The sequence below is a fragment of the Halichondria panicea genome, chromosome 14 (assembly GCF_963675165.1).
Source record: "Halichondria panicea chromosome 14, odHalPani1.1, whole genome shotgun sequence".
Taxonomy (NCBI): Eukaryota; Metazoa; Porifera; class Demospongiae; order Suberitida; family Halichondriidae; genus Halichondria; species Halichondria panicea.
Window position 1 is genome coordinate 5,197,250 of NC_087390.1, and position 16,241 is coordinate 5,213,490.

General features: G+C 39.9%; 2 protein-coding genes across 2 annotated transcripts in view; one reads left to right on the plus strand and one right to left on the minus strand.

The window, feature by feature from the left end:
- The window catches only part of LOC135347803 (uncharacterized), a gene marked incomplete in the record, with an annotated part of 825,189 nt that extends 818,785 nt beyond the window's left edge, over positions 1-6,404 (minus strand). The window contains 3 exon segments of the mRNA XM_064545867.1: positions 81-155; positions 4,554-4,577; positions 4,818-6,404. Coding sequence (XP_064401937.1) covers positions 81-155; positions 4,554-4,577; positions 4,818-5,003 — 285 coding nt within the window.
- A 105-nt stretch (positions 6,405-6,509) lies between these two features.
- Positions 6,510-16,084, plus strand: LOC135347850 (uncharacterized). The gene is made up of 19 exons (XM_064545944.1): positions 6,510-6,783; positions 7,061-7,078; positions 8,282-8,356; positions 8,539-8,616; positions 8,698-8,766; positions 8,873-8,933; positions 9,631-9,824; positions 10,696-10,840; positions 11,397-11,516; positions 11,857-11,954; positions 12,160-12,234; positions 12,329-12,386; positions 12,581-12,783; positions 13,160-13,231; positions 13,708-13,995; positions 14,146-14,217; positions 14,450-14,555; positions 15,092-15,224; positions 15,556-16,084. The coding sequence occupies exons 1-19, from the start codon at positions 6,595-6,597 to the stop codon at positions 15,689-15,691; spliced, it is 2,190 nt and encodes a 729-aa protein (XP_064402014.1). The 5' UTR covers positions 6,510-6,594; the 3' UTR covers positions 15,692-16,084.
- Positions 16,085-16,241: the final 157 nt, after the last annotated feature.

The following is a 16,241-nucleotide window of genomic DNA, read 5'->3' on the forward strand; positions in this document are numbered from 1 at the left end:
GGTATGAACCACTTGGTTATAACAAGGGAGGTATGAACCACTTGAAACAAGTACCACACCACACACCACTGTCCTCTCACCTCCTGAAGTTGGACACAGTTTCCACCGAGCTCTGATAGAGTCAGAGAGGGCCACACCGGGTTGTCCGCCAATGCCTGGAGGAAATAATCACACACATAAATTATACTATCAATTACAAATGTGTGTACGTATAGCGCAACTTTTTGGGAGTTATATTAATATCACAATGACATTATAAGTTGTGATATGCCTACACTCAAGTTGGGAGCATTCTCAAAGACGCTATTCTTATCATAATAATGAGACATGTACAGTGAAGCCTAACAATAGATGGCCACAGGCCGGACAGACGAACACAAACAAGTCTGTCAACAAGCTTCCTCTCTCGTCTCTATTGACTACTATCAGTCACGGATCAGGGCGTGGGTCATTCACCCAGGTTTCTTGGTTGGGGAATGGGCACACTCAATACGGCTTCTTCCTTCCACAAAATACTTCTAGGAAATCAATGCTTTTAGTGGTTGCCTTCAGATGAACTAGTGCTTAGCTACAAAACGAGTTCAATTCATATACAAAATCTGTGCGTACTTGCACATGTGTACATGTATATCCATGGTAATGAAAGGGCTTGTATTGTCTACATGTAACCAAGCAGAATGATATAATTAATTGAGAAAAAAGCATTCAAAAGTTAACTGGACTACACTGTATGTAGGCTGTGATTACACAAACATACAAAATATCAACATGCCACCGATTAGTTAGAGCAACAATAAAATTCCTATACAGTAGTGTACCTCCCACACACGCCCACGCACCTACTCCCACACACGCACGTACACACTCCCACACACGCGCACACACAGAAACCCTCCATCAGGAAGTGGGTCATACCAGCTACGAGATCAACAGCCCGTGGAGAGGGGCTTCTCTGGGTGTTAGCTAACCATACTCTGTCACACAAAGAGGAGGGAGTCATCTTCAAATTAACCACACTCTTTTGAGGACCTGGCAGACGGACAAGTCCAACCAACACTAGTAAGAGCTCGGAAAATTTATTTGAAAGATATTATTATGGCAGGCATCCAAGTAAAGAAGTAAACACAAACGAAGGCATGAAAGTGTTCCACATTAGTGTGAGCTAAGTAGGTCAGTGACGTTTAGCCTGGAAAGAATTAAACTACTCGTGTCTTATATTTATTATTAATAAGTTACACATACACACACTAACTTGGACAATACAGATATGACATTTCTTGGCTGGACAATACTTTACGATACTATTTAGACTGTTGCAAAGGTGATAGGTTTTATAGATATGACTCCAATAATGGTGCATTAGATAAATAGTCAACACAAAGATTTTCTCACTCTAATTAAACTAACCGGAAAATTTAGGGGAAGAAAAGCAGTGGGAGCAAATTGAATGACAGTAATGACATATCCCCCGAAGCTTATAATTCTTATTTTATGGGTACGATACTAAACTTGGAACCTGGCCAACGACAACACGGAACATGCATGTACACATGCATGCGGGTGATTGTACGGACTCTTGCGGTGATGATTAAACAAGAACTTGGCTGCCCCAAATTTATTGTTTACTACAAATTAAAGCGATAATCTTACACTAGCAGATGCGCTTACTTCTACTTCCAAAACTGAATATCAGAGGACGCCATTAATAACGAGACAGAGATCTTGGAAGGGATGTTTATTTATTACAGATTGTCTGAAGTGGGCAGGAGAGTATTTAATAGGAAGGAGGCTACCACAAGAGATGACACACAAGCCATTCAAATAATTATTAAAGTCAATTTTAAATATTAAACACACGGATTTCGAATGGGAGACTCTTTCGAATTTCGAGTTTTTTTACGGTTGCAAACGAACGACTCGCAAAGGAGAGAGCATGAGCATGCTATAAACGCAGTCAAGCAGGCTCGTACAGTGTCATCCGCAATTAGACATAATTCACACAAGTAGAGTTGGAATGAGTTCTACTTAATTAGTTATTAGTCTTGAGCATATTTCAATCATTGCGAGCGTAAATACAAGCAGACAAAACAATCATTATCTTCAATCACTTGAACGTATTATTCTAACTATACATTGTCCGGTCAACTCTGGATTGTATAGACTACATCACTACAATAGCCTCTCAATTTGCATGTGACTTTTGCGCTAGTCTAGATACCGTGAGTGCCATACAGGATGTCCTAGCTGTCAGCTGTACCACAAGCAGACAGATTGTGGTGATGGGTCAGTGATGTGACTGAGACTAGTGATTCACACAATTCCTTGGGACTAGTGAACACAAAGCATCTTTGTTATACGTATGAATGGAAGGTAAAATAGTTAAAGCTATGATTGTCTATAGCAAGAAACAAATCAACTGCTCTAGTGTAGTAGATTACTAGTTTGTAGTTTACTAGTATAATACTAGTATAATGGTTATAACAAGGGCAAATATTTACAAGAGTGGTGACTATACAAGGACTTGCTAACTGCATGTACCAATAGTAGAATCCCTCCTCGACCACTCCTTAAGAAAGGCTACAGCTGTGATATTAATACCAGCCACCCCAGGTCCCAAATGAACACTGTGTGTGCAAAACAACCTCTCAATAGGCCACCTCTATAATTATGGCGGCCAAAATTTTGTTTCCCAAAGTGTAAAGTGTTCCACTGTACCAAATGGGATGTAGGGAAGTATACTAAATTAACCACTTTGTCATTATCCACTTGAGAAGTGTAGTAAACAAAATGACAGAACAGATGTGGTGAGTGTCCTGGTGACCAACAAAGCAGCCACTACAGATAACCCCACCACACAGCCATAACATGGCAGTGAGGTGATTCCAAGATGGCACTAAACAGATGGTCATGAGAGAAAGAGATGCAAACATGTACATGCTTACTAGAGATTCAATGTGGTATAGACATTCATTTTACAAAAAGATAAAAGCAAGCGAGTTCTCTAGCATCAAAACCATACTAAAAAAAGCCTAGCATTTTGGTGGAATCAACTATATTGTTACCAAAGGTTGTGTTCTTGCACATGTGTTTAAATGCTATTTACACATCCGGCTTCCTCCATACAACACGACAGGATCATCCATTAACACTGTGTGAACGAAACCCCAGCTGGCTTGTTCGAGCCGACTCGACAATACATATCGATCACGGTCAAACACAAGCAAGAAACTGAAATCCCACAAACACTAACCACCGCTTCCCTTCCCAGAAGACTGGTAGTAAATAACAGTATGTGAGTGGGTGTACGGGTGGCATTGTGTGGGTGTATGGATAGGACACACCTATAAGCTGGACAAGGGAAGTGAGTGGGTGTACTGGCTCTAAGAGGAACAACGAGTGGAAGTAAGGGTGGTATTGAGTGGGCGTAATGGTGACCCCACCTTGAGTCTGGGGTTGAACAATGGAGGGCAGTGTACTGGGAGAGGTAGAGGTACTATTGTTGTCGAGGCATTGCTAACCAGTTTAGTATTGTGGAATAAACAACCACACATTTGAGTTAGTGGAGGAGTCAACTTAAGCCACTTAATTCACTGTACAGGAAAACCTGTATAAGGTAAGCTATACAGAACATAAGCAACTGCAGAGTGACCACTAACCTAGTATGCAGGGAAATTGCTCTAAAGTGAGCTGCACAACGCGACAAGTACAAGCAACAGTGTCTGGTTATTATTGTACACAGGGAAACATGCTCTCCAAGATGGTTGCGTGTGTGTGTACTGACAGTAGGCTATTAGTGAGAAGGTCTATTCAGGTCTGTTTAATGGTTGCTATGAGAGATGCAACCACACTGTATTCAAGCAACTTTAGCACTTAAAATATTCACACTGTTCTAGACAACAATCAATTGGCTATTCCTCGCATAATGGTTACTATAATTATTGGTCCAAAACCAAAAGTGCACTTAGATCAATTTTCTAAGTTAATACGGTCACTAATGAGATTTTAAAGTGCTAGGGAAATTACGGAATGGGCTCAGCCAGAAACAATTCATAAACTTAGACCTAAGTCAAAACATAAATACATTCATAGAGACTGGGTTAGAGTTAGACAACTGTGAATTATTATAGTGAGGTTACTGAGAAACATACACTAAGTTACGAGACAAGAAGTCGATCAGTCTAACCACAATAAGACTATCAGCACTTCCAATCAGCTAACAGTTTCAAAAATTGAGAAGACCTAGGAACAAAGCAAAAGGGAATTGAATTAAGTGTTGGGAATTTCTGGGGCTGGTGCACTTGGAAGAGTTGATCAGGCAGCTTATCTCGGGTAGAGACTAATGTTTAGACTTAAGAACGTTACAACTCTAAGACTTTGAGATACACGGTTGGAAATATACACACGAGAAAGTAATCTGGACGCAAACCCTTCAAAAATCACAGAATTAGAACCAGCTCAGAATCGCGTTATAGAAACGAATGAAATTTGATACCACCATATCTGAGCTCAATCAGCTGTTCTATTATAATACAGTGTGTGCAAGGATAACTCACGTCACTCAGTCTCCCATGCTGGACCTACAGAAAGAGGAAAGAAGCAAACTATAGTATTATTAGTTCAGGATAACTTTTTAATAGCCTTGTATAATTATTAATAAGCTCTGACAATCTTGGTTGTATGCATACACACTGAAATGCAAGCAGGACCCTTGCTGCATATTAAAAGCAAGCCCATATAATTAATGCTCAGCTAAAATTAACATGTGCTTGTGCTAATACCATAAATACAGATGTAAACAATAATTATGCGGCCCTCACCCTGTCAACGCAAGCAAGATGACACTTTGCAAAAGCCACAGCATCTTCTTCACTCTCAAATAGCTGAGATAAGCTTGGAGCTGATGGAGCTGTGCACATCTCTTGCACCACACAGCAATTACAACTTCTGTGGAGCAGCAGCACAATGGCCAGCAGTAGAAGCAGCTTCATTTGGAGAAGATACATTTGCAGTCTACTCTTCTTGCATGCAGACACAGATTGGAGAAGTCAGTCTGATCAGCTAGGATCTAGCAGATTTAGCAAGAGTATAGTAGATAATAGAGCTCTAGCTGCTGCTGCACAGATTACAAGTCCTTTGTGGTATTGTGGACAATTATAACCGGAAATGCACATCGCCAAGCCACAACCACCGAGTTCATAAGTAGACAAGGTATGTACTGCATCAGGCCGGATGTCCGAGTTTTGTTGGATATGGGACTTCTCTGGTCTTGAGAATAGAGATAACGTCTTCACGTCCAGGTAGAGATGCATTTTAGCTATCTAAAATTCGTTAGCAGTCAAAGCAGTTAGCTTTTTGTAGTCGCAAACTCTTGTCAATTACTGAATGCCATGTGGCTGTGTACTGCACATGCGCAATAGCCTAATCGTCTCCTCAGCCCCACCCCCTTTCCTTTTGCAATGAGAATTACTGAGTCATGTTATAATTATGGCCATACATAATACTTACAGCCTTGGCCTCACTGGGGTGAGTTGGTAGTGTAGGAATTATCAATACAGAGACAAAAAATGTGTGTTATGTGGTCATGACTTATCATCTGCAACTATTAAATTAATTCCTATTCACAAACTGGGCTGTCAATTTCTTCTGAGCGTAGATAATTGTTTATTTTATGTGCTACTGTGCAAAGTAAATTCCTCGTCCATAAGCGGGTATATGCAATGACACTGAGTTGTAGTCAGGTTATATTTATAATTGGCCTGCATGACAGTGGCAGATTTATAGGAGGGGGTTCTTTGGGTTCAATTGAACCCCCTCTCAGACAGAAGTGAGTGGGAGGCTTAAGCAACTAGTTAGTAAGTTGTTCCAGCTTTCACATACACTTATCACTTACCTGTAGTTCCTGTAATCCCTGCTAAGCTTTATTTATGCAAAAATTCACGCTGCGCAGGCTGTATTGCTCTAGAATCCCCCCTTTAGATCTGCCACTGCATGATATAATCTTATTTTCTCGTCTATAAAATTACTATATTTATTCAGGTTGACAGCCCCAATTCTTTTATTAAAATGGGAAAGGCGTTTACTAAGTATTAACCGCTCAAATAAATGGCATTATTATTAAAACTTTTATTTGGACCCATGCATATATCTCATAATTGGGCGGTTTTCACAGACCTATATAATTATTATAGTTGGTCTCGAACTTGAAAGCATCTATTGCTAGTATTATGAAGCTGATGCCGTGATCTTTATAAAGATCACGGCATTAGCTAAGTTTGTTCTATCTTATCAGCCGGAACTGTTTCTATTTTTCAAGCCGACCACAACGTTTTCAGTCACTGTTTGGTGTGTGCATACGGTGGATGCTTATAGATGAATGCTAAGGTGGGGTTTGTGGCGTGTGTGTTTGCTATGTACTCCCACTCATTCACTTCCCGTGGGTAGCTTCGCAGCCAAGCCTGAGTGGGTGTTGTGGTCACTCAATTTTACCACAAATATAAATCTGTCTGCTCAGATCTGCACTCTCAGTCTCAGCTTGTCAGCCCAGTAGTTTACAAGAAAAGCAAGCAGTTAGAGTGTTGAGAAATTGCAAGAAGTATGAATAAGCTCTCACTTATCTCTCTGCTAATGCTGCAGGCTTTATTGCAAGTCTCAGTGGGACAAGAAGCTGCAGTTTGCAGTGTGCAGCCACAGTGCATTGTGCCCCAGCCAGCTGCTCAGTTGAGAGAAACTAACTTGGATGATGTTGTCAGAGATGTGCAGTGCGAAATGGGATGCATTGAAGAGGTAGGTTTCTGCTAAGTATTTTAGTCTCAAAAATGTTATATCTGGCAAACTGACATGTTAAAATGAAAGAAAGAATGTCCTGTTAATGCTTGTGCCATATTTAAAATCTACATTGGGGGTCCAAGAAACAGCGCTAAGCCAGTACAGACTACGTTTTCCTACAGCTTGAGCGCAAGTAGAGTACTTAATATGTAATCTTTTCTCTCTCCCACGCACACACAAAACCACCTCCACTTGACAACCTACCTCACTCCTGGACATGGCGTCAACAATTCAGCATGGTGTTACTCTACCCGTAAGTGTGGCATGTGTTTCCATGTTGTGGTCTGTTTTCTCATACCACAATAATTTTTATAGGTCTATCATAATTATTAGCTCATTGTGGTTAACGGGATCCCTTTTTATGCGTAAAGAGATTATACACTGTAGTCTATAAATCTGGCTATTGCCTAATACCATGCAATATCTGCTCCAATATTATTGGTCTGTTTTCCCGGAGCCTGTCACATATGTGTCCTATTTTGGCCCTTAGACTTTTAGCTAGCCGGCCTACAGTTATATACTGCTTGTGTGTATTACATAATTTATAGCTGATTTCTTATTCACTATAATTATATGGTACACCTAAACACTTGAGTACCAAATTGGGAGATTTCATTACCTTTCAACATGTTTGGCTTTTGTCCTTATGATAGGTTGACAATGTTTACGTCTTTATGTGTTTCAAGTGGTTTTAGAGCAATCCATTGTTTACATCGTGAGCTTATTTGTGTTTAGTTGGTGCTTCCACATTAGTCTATAGAGCTGTCTGTGTGAAAATCTACAAGTCAGAAGTCTATATAGGTATAATTATTATTATGACTTGGGTAAGTTTATTATTAATTATAAGCATGTGCTAGAAAGGAAATACATGCATGCAATTACAGATTAATTTATTGCATGTTTGCGGCCAGATTTTAACTTTGCTTTATTGCTCATACGTAGATTTGTGTTTGCTTTGTGTGATACTAGGGCTGACAATAGCTATGGATACATTAAAACCCACTTCCAGCTTGCTACAATGGTAATCTCATTTTGTGGTGTGTGTCCTGCTATATAGACAAGTGTGAGTGTTGATGAGATTATAATGCTACACTTGGCAACGGTCTTTTGAAGCCTTGTAATGTCTCAAAGCAACTCTTAGCTAACACGGAAACGACCTAGTTTCCAAGAGATCTAAGTGCCCTGCACTTTGTCGTGTAATAGCCTGCATCATATATGTAGGTGAACGTTATTTTACCCTCTACACAACCCCTAAGCCCTACATGCATAGTTATTATTATACTGTATTGCAATCGCTACAAGTACTTCTAAAATTTTAGGCTTGATTTTGTTGATAGTAGAAAGATCCATTACTTCAATAGCAACCAGCTAACTCTGCATTCAGTGCATTGGGCTACAGAGCTATGTACCTACCTAAGTGATTATAACTTAAATGCCTTCATGATTTTTTCCTTAGCCTGTGAACAAAGACTCTCCCTGGCCTAGTCTGGATTTTGATGCTCTGAAAACTGACTGTCCTCTGTACCAGAAGGTCAGTACACATCACTAAGTGGCCATTATTTTTATTAAAATTCTCTCCACTGCAACTAATGCATGTGTGCATGCTCTGTATGCATGCATGCATGGGTGTCTAGCTGAAGTAACTACATACTAAAATCTTGAGTTATAGCAAACTTTCAGCATCCCATTTTTTACTCTTGTTCATGCATGCAGATGTATGAATGCAAGATGGGCTGCAAGAGTCACTACGAAACACCCACCCTCACTGTGAACAGGTGCAGGGATTACTGCGTAAGTATCCCTTGTAGTTTGTACATGCACGTAGTTTAAATTTTAAATGAGAGCTATACAAGAAATTTCTCTTTCTCATAGTTTTCTGAATGTGAAAATGATGCCTGTAATGGACGACCATGCACCAACATGCCATGTGGAAGAATGTGTGTAAGTTTTCCCCGCTATAGTTGTTAAGTAGGCCTTTCAAAATCACTGCATTGTTGATGTTTTTGCTTTTAGTAGAAGAAGCACTGAATTTACTTTTTTTCTGCAGAGAAAGACTTTTTGCAGATTCGGATGCATGATGTCCGATTTCTTGAATGGTTTAAACAAGAGTGAGTTCATCATTTCTATAAACTTTTCGTGTTTGTGTTAAACTAAAATGGAGTGGTTAAAGTTTAATTTTCATTTGTTAAACTAACTAATCTTATCCTGCGTAAACTTTCAGAATGGTCAGACCTACATGTACATACTATTATATAGGATACCAATGCTGTCTGCTATAATGATAATTTGTTTTGGTTCGCTTTGTTTTGTTAGCCCTTGAAACAACTAATTATACGCCCACAAAAGTTTTGCTTTCGTAAATCACTTCATTGTCTATCACGAGAGTGCATATAGTTTCCATGTATGTCGTATTTGCCACTTAGCCCTTCAGTGATTTTTTGCACCCATTAAAGCTACCGATAAGTAAAACAATTAACTAGGTGATATACATCTGTGAAGTTTGATAGCGATAGAGGGCACGGTGATTTGCACTTGCACCAGTCAAAGCTTGTGTATCATGCATATAACTACCTGAGTCAGTGAACAACCTCTCTATATATCTTTCATACATTCCCATGAACATTTCAGGGGGCCTTTATAGACACACAGTTGACTTTGCATATATTCCAACGTCCTGAAAGATTCTATACAAAGCTAGTTGGCTCTTACGTATATTTATGGGCTAGATTTGGCTATAAGTTGTTAAATAGTTAGTAAAGAGAATTATTGCAAATCCTTTGATGCAGTTCACTCACCTCCTCTCAGCTCACCACGCCCACCTGCTCCTCTCCTCACCTCCCGTCGTCACTGAGACCACATCCACTAACAGCACACAGAGACGTCTCTACAGCGTCCATCCTTCACTCAACTCTTCATCATCTCCTACCGAGGAACTGCCAAATGTCGCCTTTGTTATTAAGATGTCTTCTGGCAAGAATCTTGTTAGCTATATCTGGCAGGCAAGTTCTACTATGAAGCCAGTGTGCTGTACACGTATAACATAATTCATTGCTGATCAAACTAGCTTTGCACTATATATCTGTTTGTCTAGTATACTTAGCCTGTCTTTGTTCACTAACTAGATCTAAGCTACATCGTTATTATAGCTTGTCAATAAGCTGTAGCTACTCTGTACTGCATCAAGTCTCTTATATACTGAACTTCATCCGGGACTGGCACATAATTATATAGATTCAAGTTCAAGTGGTTTCAATTAGGAGACGTTTGCGAAATGCATGTAGGGGTATTTACTCCACGGTTGCATCACGACCCACTCGTGTGTGGGACTTTGGTCCGTAGTTTCCTGATAGAGTATAAATTCCCTGCACTTTCATCATTCATAAACTTTCTTATTAACATGCATATGGCAATTAAAATGTTGTCGCATGAGGTAAGTGTAACTGCATGCAGTACAGGAACAATTTTCTTACAATAGTTGTAGGGATTCTTATTCGGACCATTTATAGTAATGGATGCCCTCTTGCCTTTGTTCGGAGTTTCCCTGGATGTGCATGTCCTTGTGACTTGCAATACAGCACATGCATGCTCAAGCAAGCCACTCATATACCGGTAGTTATTTTGCACTAGCAAGCCATTACATATTTCGGCACTGTACATACCAGATTGCACAAGTCATCTTAAAGAGACATTAGAAAGTGAAAATGCTATTACATCAATACCATGCAATGCTACACCTTGCAAGGATATATGCAGACCTAGATTTCATGGTCCTTTTTAATTGTAGTCTGCTGCATGCATGTTGTGTATTAAGAGCATGCATGCAAGGGATCCTGAAAATCCCACTACTGTACCTTTGTTTGTCTTGCACAGAGGAACCTGTCGGCTCTAGTGGACCTATCAGCGTTTGCATGTCAGAGGGTTTCTCTCTCCTACAGTGCAGTCTCCACTCACACTCCTCTAGACCGACTCTCCGATCTCCCGTTCTCACCAGAGACAACTGTCTGTGTGCCAGGACGTAAGTGAAAGCGTACAACTATTATTTCTAACTCTGATATCCTAGATGCTCGAGTAGCTATAGCTGGTCTAGGTAAGTATTATTTTGTGCGCTTCTAAAGAAGATAAATCAGAACAAAATGTCCAATAATTGAGTAAGGAAGTGAATACAACCTTAGGACGATGTATCTTCAGGGCTAATAGCTATAGCACTATGCAATACAGAAACAAGCATGCATGTTGTCACATGGAGAGTGATTTCATTATTACTGTACATAGCATTATGGTTACAGAGGAAAGAAGCCTTGTAGATGTTGTACACAGTCGGTCATGCAAGTGCTAGCCAGCAATTCCCCCACCCTGTCAGTTTCAACAATAGCACAGATTAGCTTGTGATTTCAATGCTATTTGGTAGACACACACGTTAGGTATTAAGTGTTTAATAGCAATCACTAAATCCAAGCCAATAGATTAATTAATACGAATATGTAGGTTCAAAGGTGTCTGCATGCATGTCCTCATCAATATCCCAACCAATTTCAATGTGCTTATTACAACAACGTTTTTTTGTTTCACAGTGGGTGGTCGTCCTGGTAAAGTCCCTGAGGGCAGTGTGTCTGTGGGTTACACGGAGGATTTGAGAAGAGACTTCTTTGGCTATGCAGTTGCCAACGTCAGCTGGAGCAAGCCACAAGAAGGTCCTTAGAACATCTGATTTACGTACAGCGAAACCCTAAAATTTGGATTGCCCGAAATACGGAATCTCATAATTATAAGTTGCCTAGGCGCATACATACGAATTTAATCACAACTCTTGAAATGAATTATAGGCCTCAATAATTTCCTCACAAACCCAATTTCTACCTGTTACACAAAGTAATGTTTCTAATTGTCTGGAAATGCACTGAAGTATAATAGCTCAAATGCAAACAAGAGAGTTGTTGATTTGTCTAGTTTTCCTTGTGTTAGAATGCAAACAAGTGCATATGGCGATTCGTTGCTTCAACAATTGAAAACTATTTTACTTCCCCCGTGCAGGTTCTGAGTATGTGACTTCTTATACTCTAAGAATTCACCCGGATAGAGAAAGCTGCGGAGGAGAGAGTGTGGTCTACAATTACAAGAATATTGACAAGGTAGTTTTATAATACGTACAAATATGTTGCTATAGTATCGTCGCTCAATTGTAACATACCATTCTTAGCCTTAGCATTTCTAGTACTCGTACACGCAACAGACTCAGTCTGCACATTATATTATAATGCCTTAGGGCAATGTACTCAATTTGCATGGCTGCAATATAATTTAACTGCATTTCACTTCATTTGTTCGAAAACTCAGGAGGTGACGAGGTTCACAGTTGAAGCGAAGGAGCCGACAGGTCTACTCAAATTTGGCTGCCATTATATTTTCGAGGTGACAACATTTTCCGTTTCCTGTCAACAATCTAGGATCTCAACCTTCAACTATGCAATTATTTTAACTGGTCTGATCACTTTTTTCTCTATAGGTGATTGCTTTGCCTCCACCGGAAGTGATCGGGACTTACCTCAACTCACTGGTGTCAGGTAAAAGTTGCATAGTATGCTTATTTAAAACAGAAGACTGTGTAATTTTTCTCAAAATCAAGGCCTATTTTTGACTGAACTAGAAGATGCACTCATTAGCGTTACTGTACTCTGCTATTGAGGCCTGGTCTCGAACATTGGCCTCCTGGGTGTAAATTGTTGATATAAAGACTTCTCTCATTTGTATTATACAGCTCAAGGTCCGACACCACAAATTGTTGTCAGTTGTGATAGAATCTGGAATGCAACGAGTGGTCATTTCAATATTTCCGTCACATGGGGTCTGGAGCCAATTAGTGCGCCTACAACCCACATCACTCAGTTCACTGTATCTCCCATGTTGCTTTACAACGGGCTGACCACAACAACACACACCCCACTCACTCAAACACCTCGGGTAGGTGTTACCGTGTTCCTTTGATCGACTAAAACTAATACTTTAAACGTATAGGAGTATTTAGTTTCTCTCTAATTTGTAACACATGGGCCAGTTCCCTTTGAGGGTTACATAACTATTTTACAGTAGTGGGATCTTATAATGACAGTTAAATCCAGAGCTTGCGTTACTCTGATTCTCTGGTGGAAATATTTGTGACATTCCTCACTCAGATGCTTAGTTTGATATACATACGTACATTTATTTACTGTATGTGTGTCAGTTCTAGCAACCATCTTAATTCTCATCATACTGTCTCACAACAATTGTGGTAGCTATGTACGTAGATGGACTGCATTGATTGATTGACTATTACGTAACTTGTTTCTGCTCTCAGAATGGGGAGACTCAATTCCACACAATACTGTCCGGATACACACCTCAACCAGGCAAAGAGTACAAGATTGAGGTAACAATAATTATTAATGACATAATAGTTTAGCTGACAAATATGACATCACTAGCTAGTCCGTGTACTGAGTTCTAGATTGCTCCATTTAGATGTAGTTTACATAATTATGACACCGTTAAGAATTACGCCTCTGCATGTGGAAATTGCTTAATTTTTTCTTATTGATCCAATATAAGGGGTAGCTTTGGCTAGGTAGGCTACACCAGGGTCTTGTGTATTATTGTGACAAAGAGGGCATTTTGTGACAACTTGATTTGGCTATACCTGTAATGTGTGGGATCACGCTTGGCATGACCCACACTGCCAAAGACTACATACACTTACTGTTAATGGCACTTCTTTACTAAAGTAGTGTTCTTTGCTGAATCAAGTCTATTGTCAATATACATGCACAAACAGACACTACACAGCTATACACAGATCTTGTACACTCAACGTTTTTATTAATTAATTGTACCCCCTCTCCCCTCTAGATTGACTCTAGTCAAGACTCCGCCTACTTTTGGCGTCCTCAGCCCACCCCCGGCTCGTGTACAGTGGTTGCCGATCCACGACCGGCAGATATTCCATCTGATATCTCCGTGAGTGGATCGTCCTTCGATCAAACGAGGAGCACGGTCCAATTCAGATTGTCATGGAGACAGCCTCTCGCTTCATATGGGGGTGTGGCTAGATACGAAGTACAGGTGGTTACAGAAGTGGGTGTGGCTAGTGGAGACTCGGAAAGCGGACCACAACAAACTGATGTACAAAGTTTTACGGTGAGTGATAATTAGCCAGCAACATAATTGTTTTTATCCCCCACCCCCGCCAGTTGCACTCTGTATGATTTGGTAAAGATCATCATACAAATATGTGATTTCATAACAGCATAGTTGGCAATGATCATTGTTTTCACTATTTCATTTCAGGCTGGCACTTACACGGCTTCTGTTACATCAACACTACCCACCAATCAGAACGCCCACTGTGCTTATGTTCAGGTTAGTTGTGATAATTATAATTATGCCTGCAGGTGTATGCATCGAAACCATGACCATTGCACTATAGACACATGCAGTCAGTTAAGTGTTTCCTAAAATAGATTGCATTATATAAGCAAGTTTTACTGAAAAATGCATCTCAGCGTCCTTCCTGTATTTGCATAAAAATATGAAGCTACTACTCATGCATGTATTAGTATGTGCAGTGTAATCCCCCCCCCCACCTCCTCAGATGCGTACGGTGAACAATTTCTCTGTAGTTGGTGAGTGGAGTGAGCCGTTGGTGCTTCCTCTCGATGACCAATGTCTTGCTGACACGACAGACAACACTGGAAAAAGTGAGGGCTTGGACTAACCTGCAGTTGTATTATACCAGGAGCCCATAACCACTTAGTGACTCTGCATAATTATATGGAATTGTGGTCATAACCACTTACGAAACATGATCCCCGTAGTCAGCCACTTCTTCTCTTATCTGATTATAGTGACATTTTATGAATTCATTATCATAATTATAAGATGTATAGATGACTATCACAGTGGAACCCATTATAATGGATACCTTTGGAGAACAAATTTTAAGAATGGTGGTCTTTGTTGAGGGGTTAGGACCTGGTTGCATTGTCTATTGTATCACAGTTGGCCTTTCTTTATGGGTGTATGGTCATTGAGAGGCATATAGATTGTACTTGCAAAAAACTGATTTCCATAAGTACATATTTTTATTCAATTAAAAGCTTGTACAGTGACAATGCTCACCATTCACCGAAACCCACCCGTCCATCATGTACTGGTGTTTGTTTTGGGTAATTGCCAAATAGATCATTGTTGACTGGCTGCACCTTGCAATAATTAAATCGTGTTTTTCATTCAGTTTCTCTCTTTTACGAGACTGAGGAAAGTGGGAACGTCAAGCTCCTGGAACTCGGTTGCCATAGCGACTCGGCCTTGTTTGGTGGTGACACACAAAGTAATGTGACTGAGACAATCAGAGAAATTAAAGAAAGGTGTGTCGTAGTAATTGCATAAATGGCTGCTGTGTTCTATCTCATGCACAAGTATTGAATGCTCTGCATGCATTGTGACATTAGCAGAATTCCTGCCCATAATTGTGAAGCAACAACGGATGTTATTGTACAGAGCATAATGATTTGGTTTTGCAGAGGTTTCTACGAACCCTTTTTCTCTTTATAACACCCACTGTTAGTTCCCAAGGGTGACCGCTATAGAGAGGTTTCACTGTACGTACGAAGGCACCATAATTATAGTTAGTCCGATAGTAATACACATACGTCTGTGCTGATTTCATCGCTATCACTTAATCATACATACATACAGTGTTGACATGATGACAACCAACAGTGAGCAACAGAAGAATCAACTGGCTGCATTTGAACAGAAATTAAATCGAGTGGAACAAAAATTGGATGCTCTTCTCGAGCTGGTTGCCGTGCACGTCCATGGTAACACGTAGAATGCCAGCTACGTACAAGTACAAAAGTTCATGTCCATTTTTACACATCTTCAATTGGTTTTCACTTTTCGGAACATTCACTTTGTTAATTTCACACCAAGCATACAGTCATGTATTTGAAACTGAATATTATAGGAATTACGCGTAGTTAGAGATCTTGCAGGTCTTATTTATTTTCTATCAACTTCTTGAATCATGCATTCCCATTCATTATGGGAATGGATTATGTGCCCATATGCATTTACCGTCACATAGTGTCGAGATAATTACATCATTCATCGCATTATTATGTGTTCTCGTTATATTATTCATGCACCGCTGCTTTTGCCATTGTACTAATGATGCACATACCTACATATTGTATATTATTATTGTATCATTATTATAACTAAATTTGTGGTTAATTATAAATGTATGACGATCACTGTCGCTGTCTCCTGGAAACCAATATAGCTAAGCAGATATTCCCAGCATAGTTAGTTAGTTCCTTTATCATTTTACAATTTTACTGGGTGTAGTGTTTATTGCTACTGCAACTGATGCAGATCGA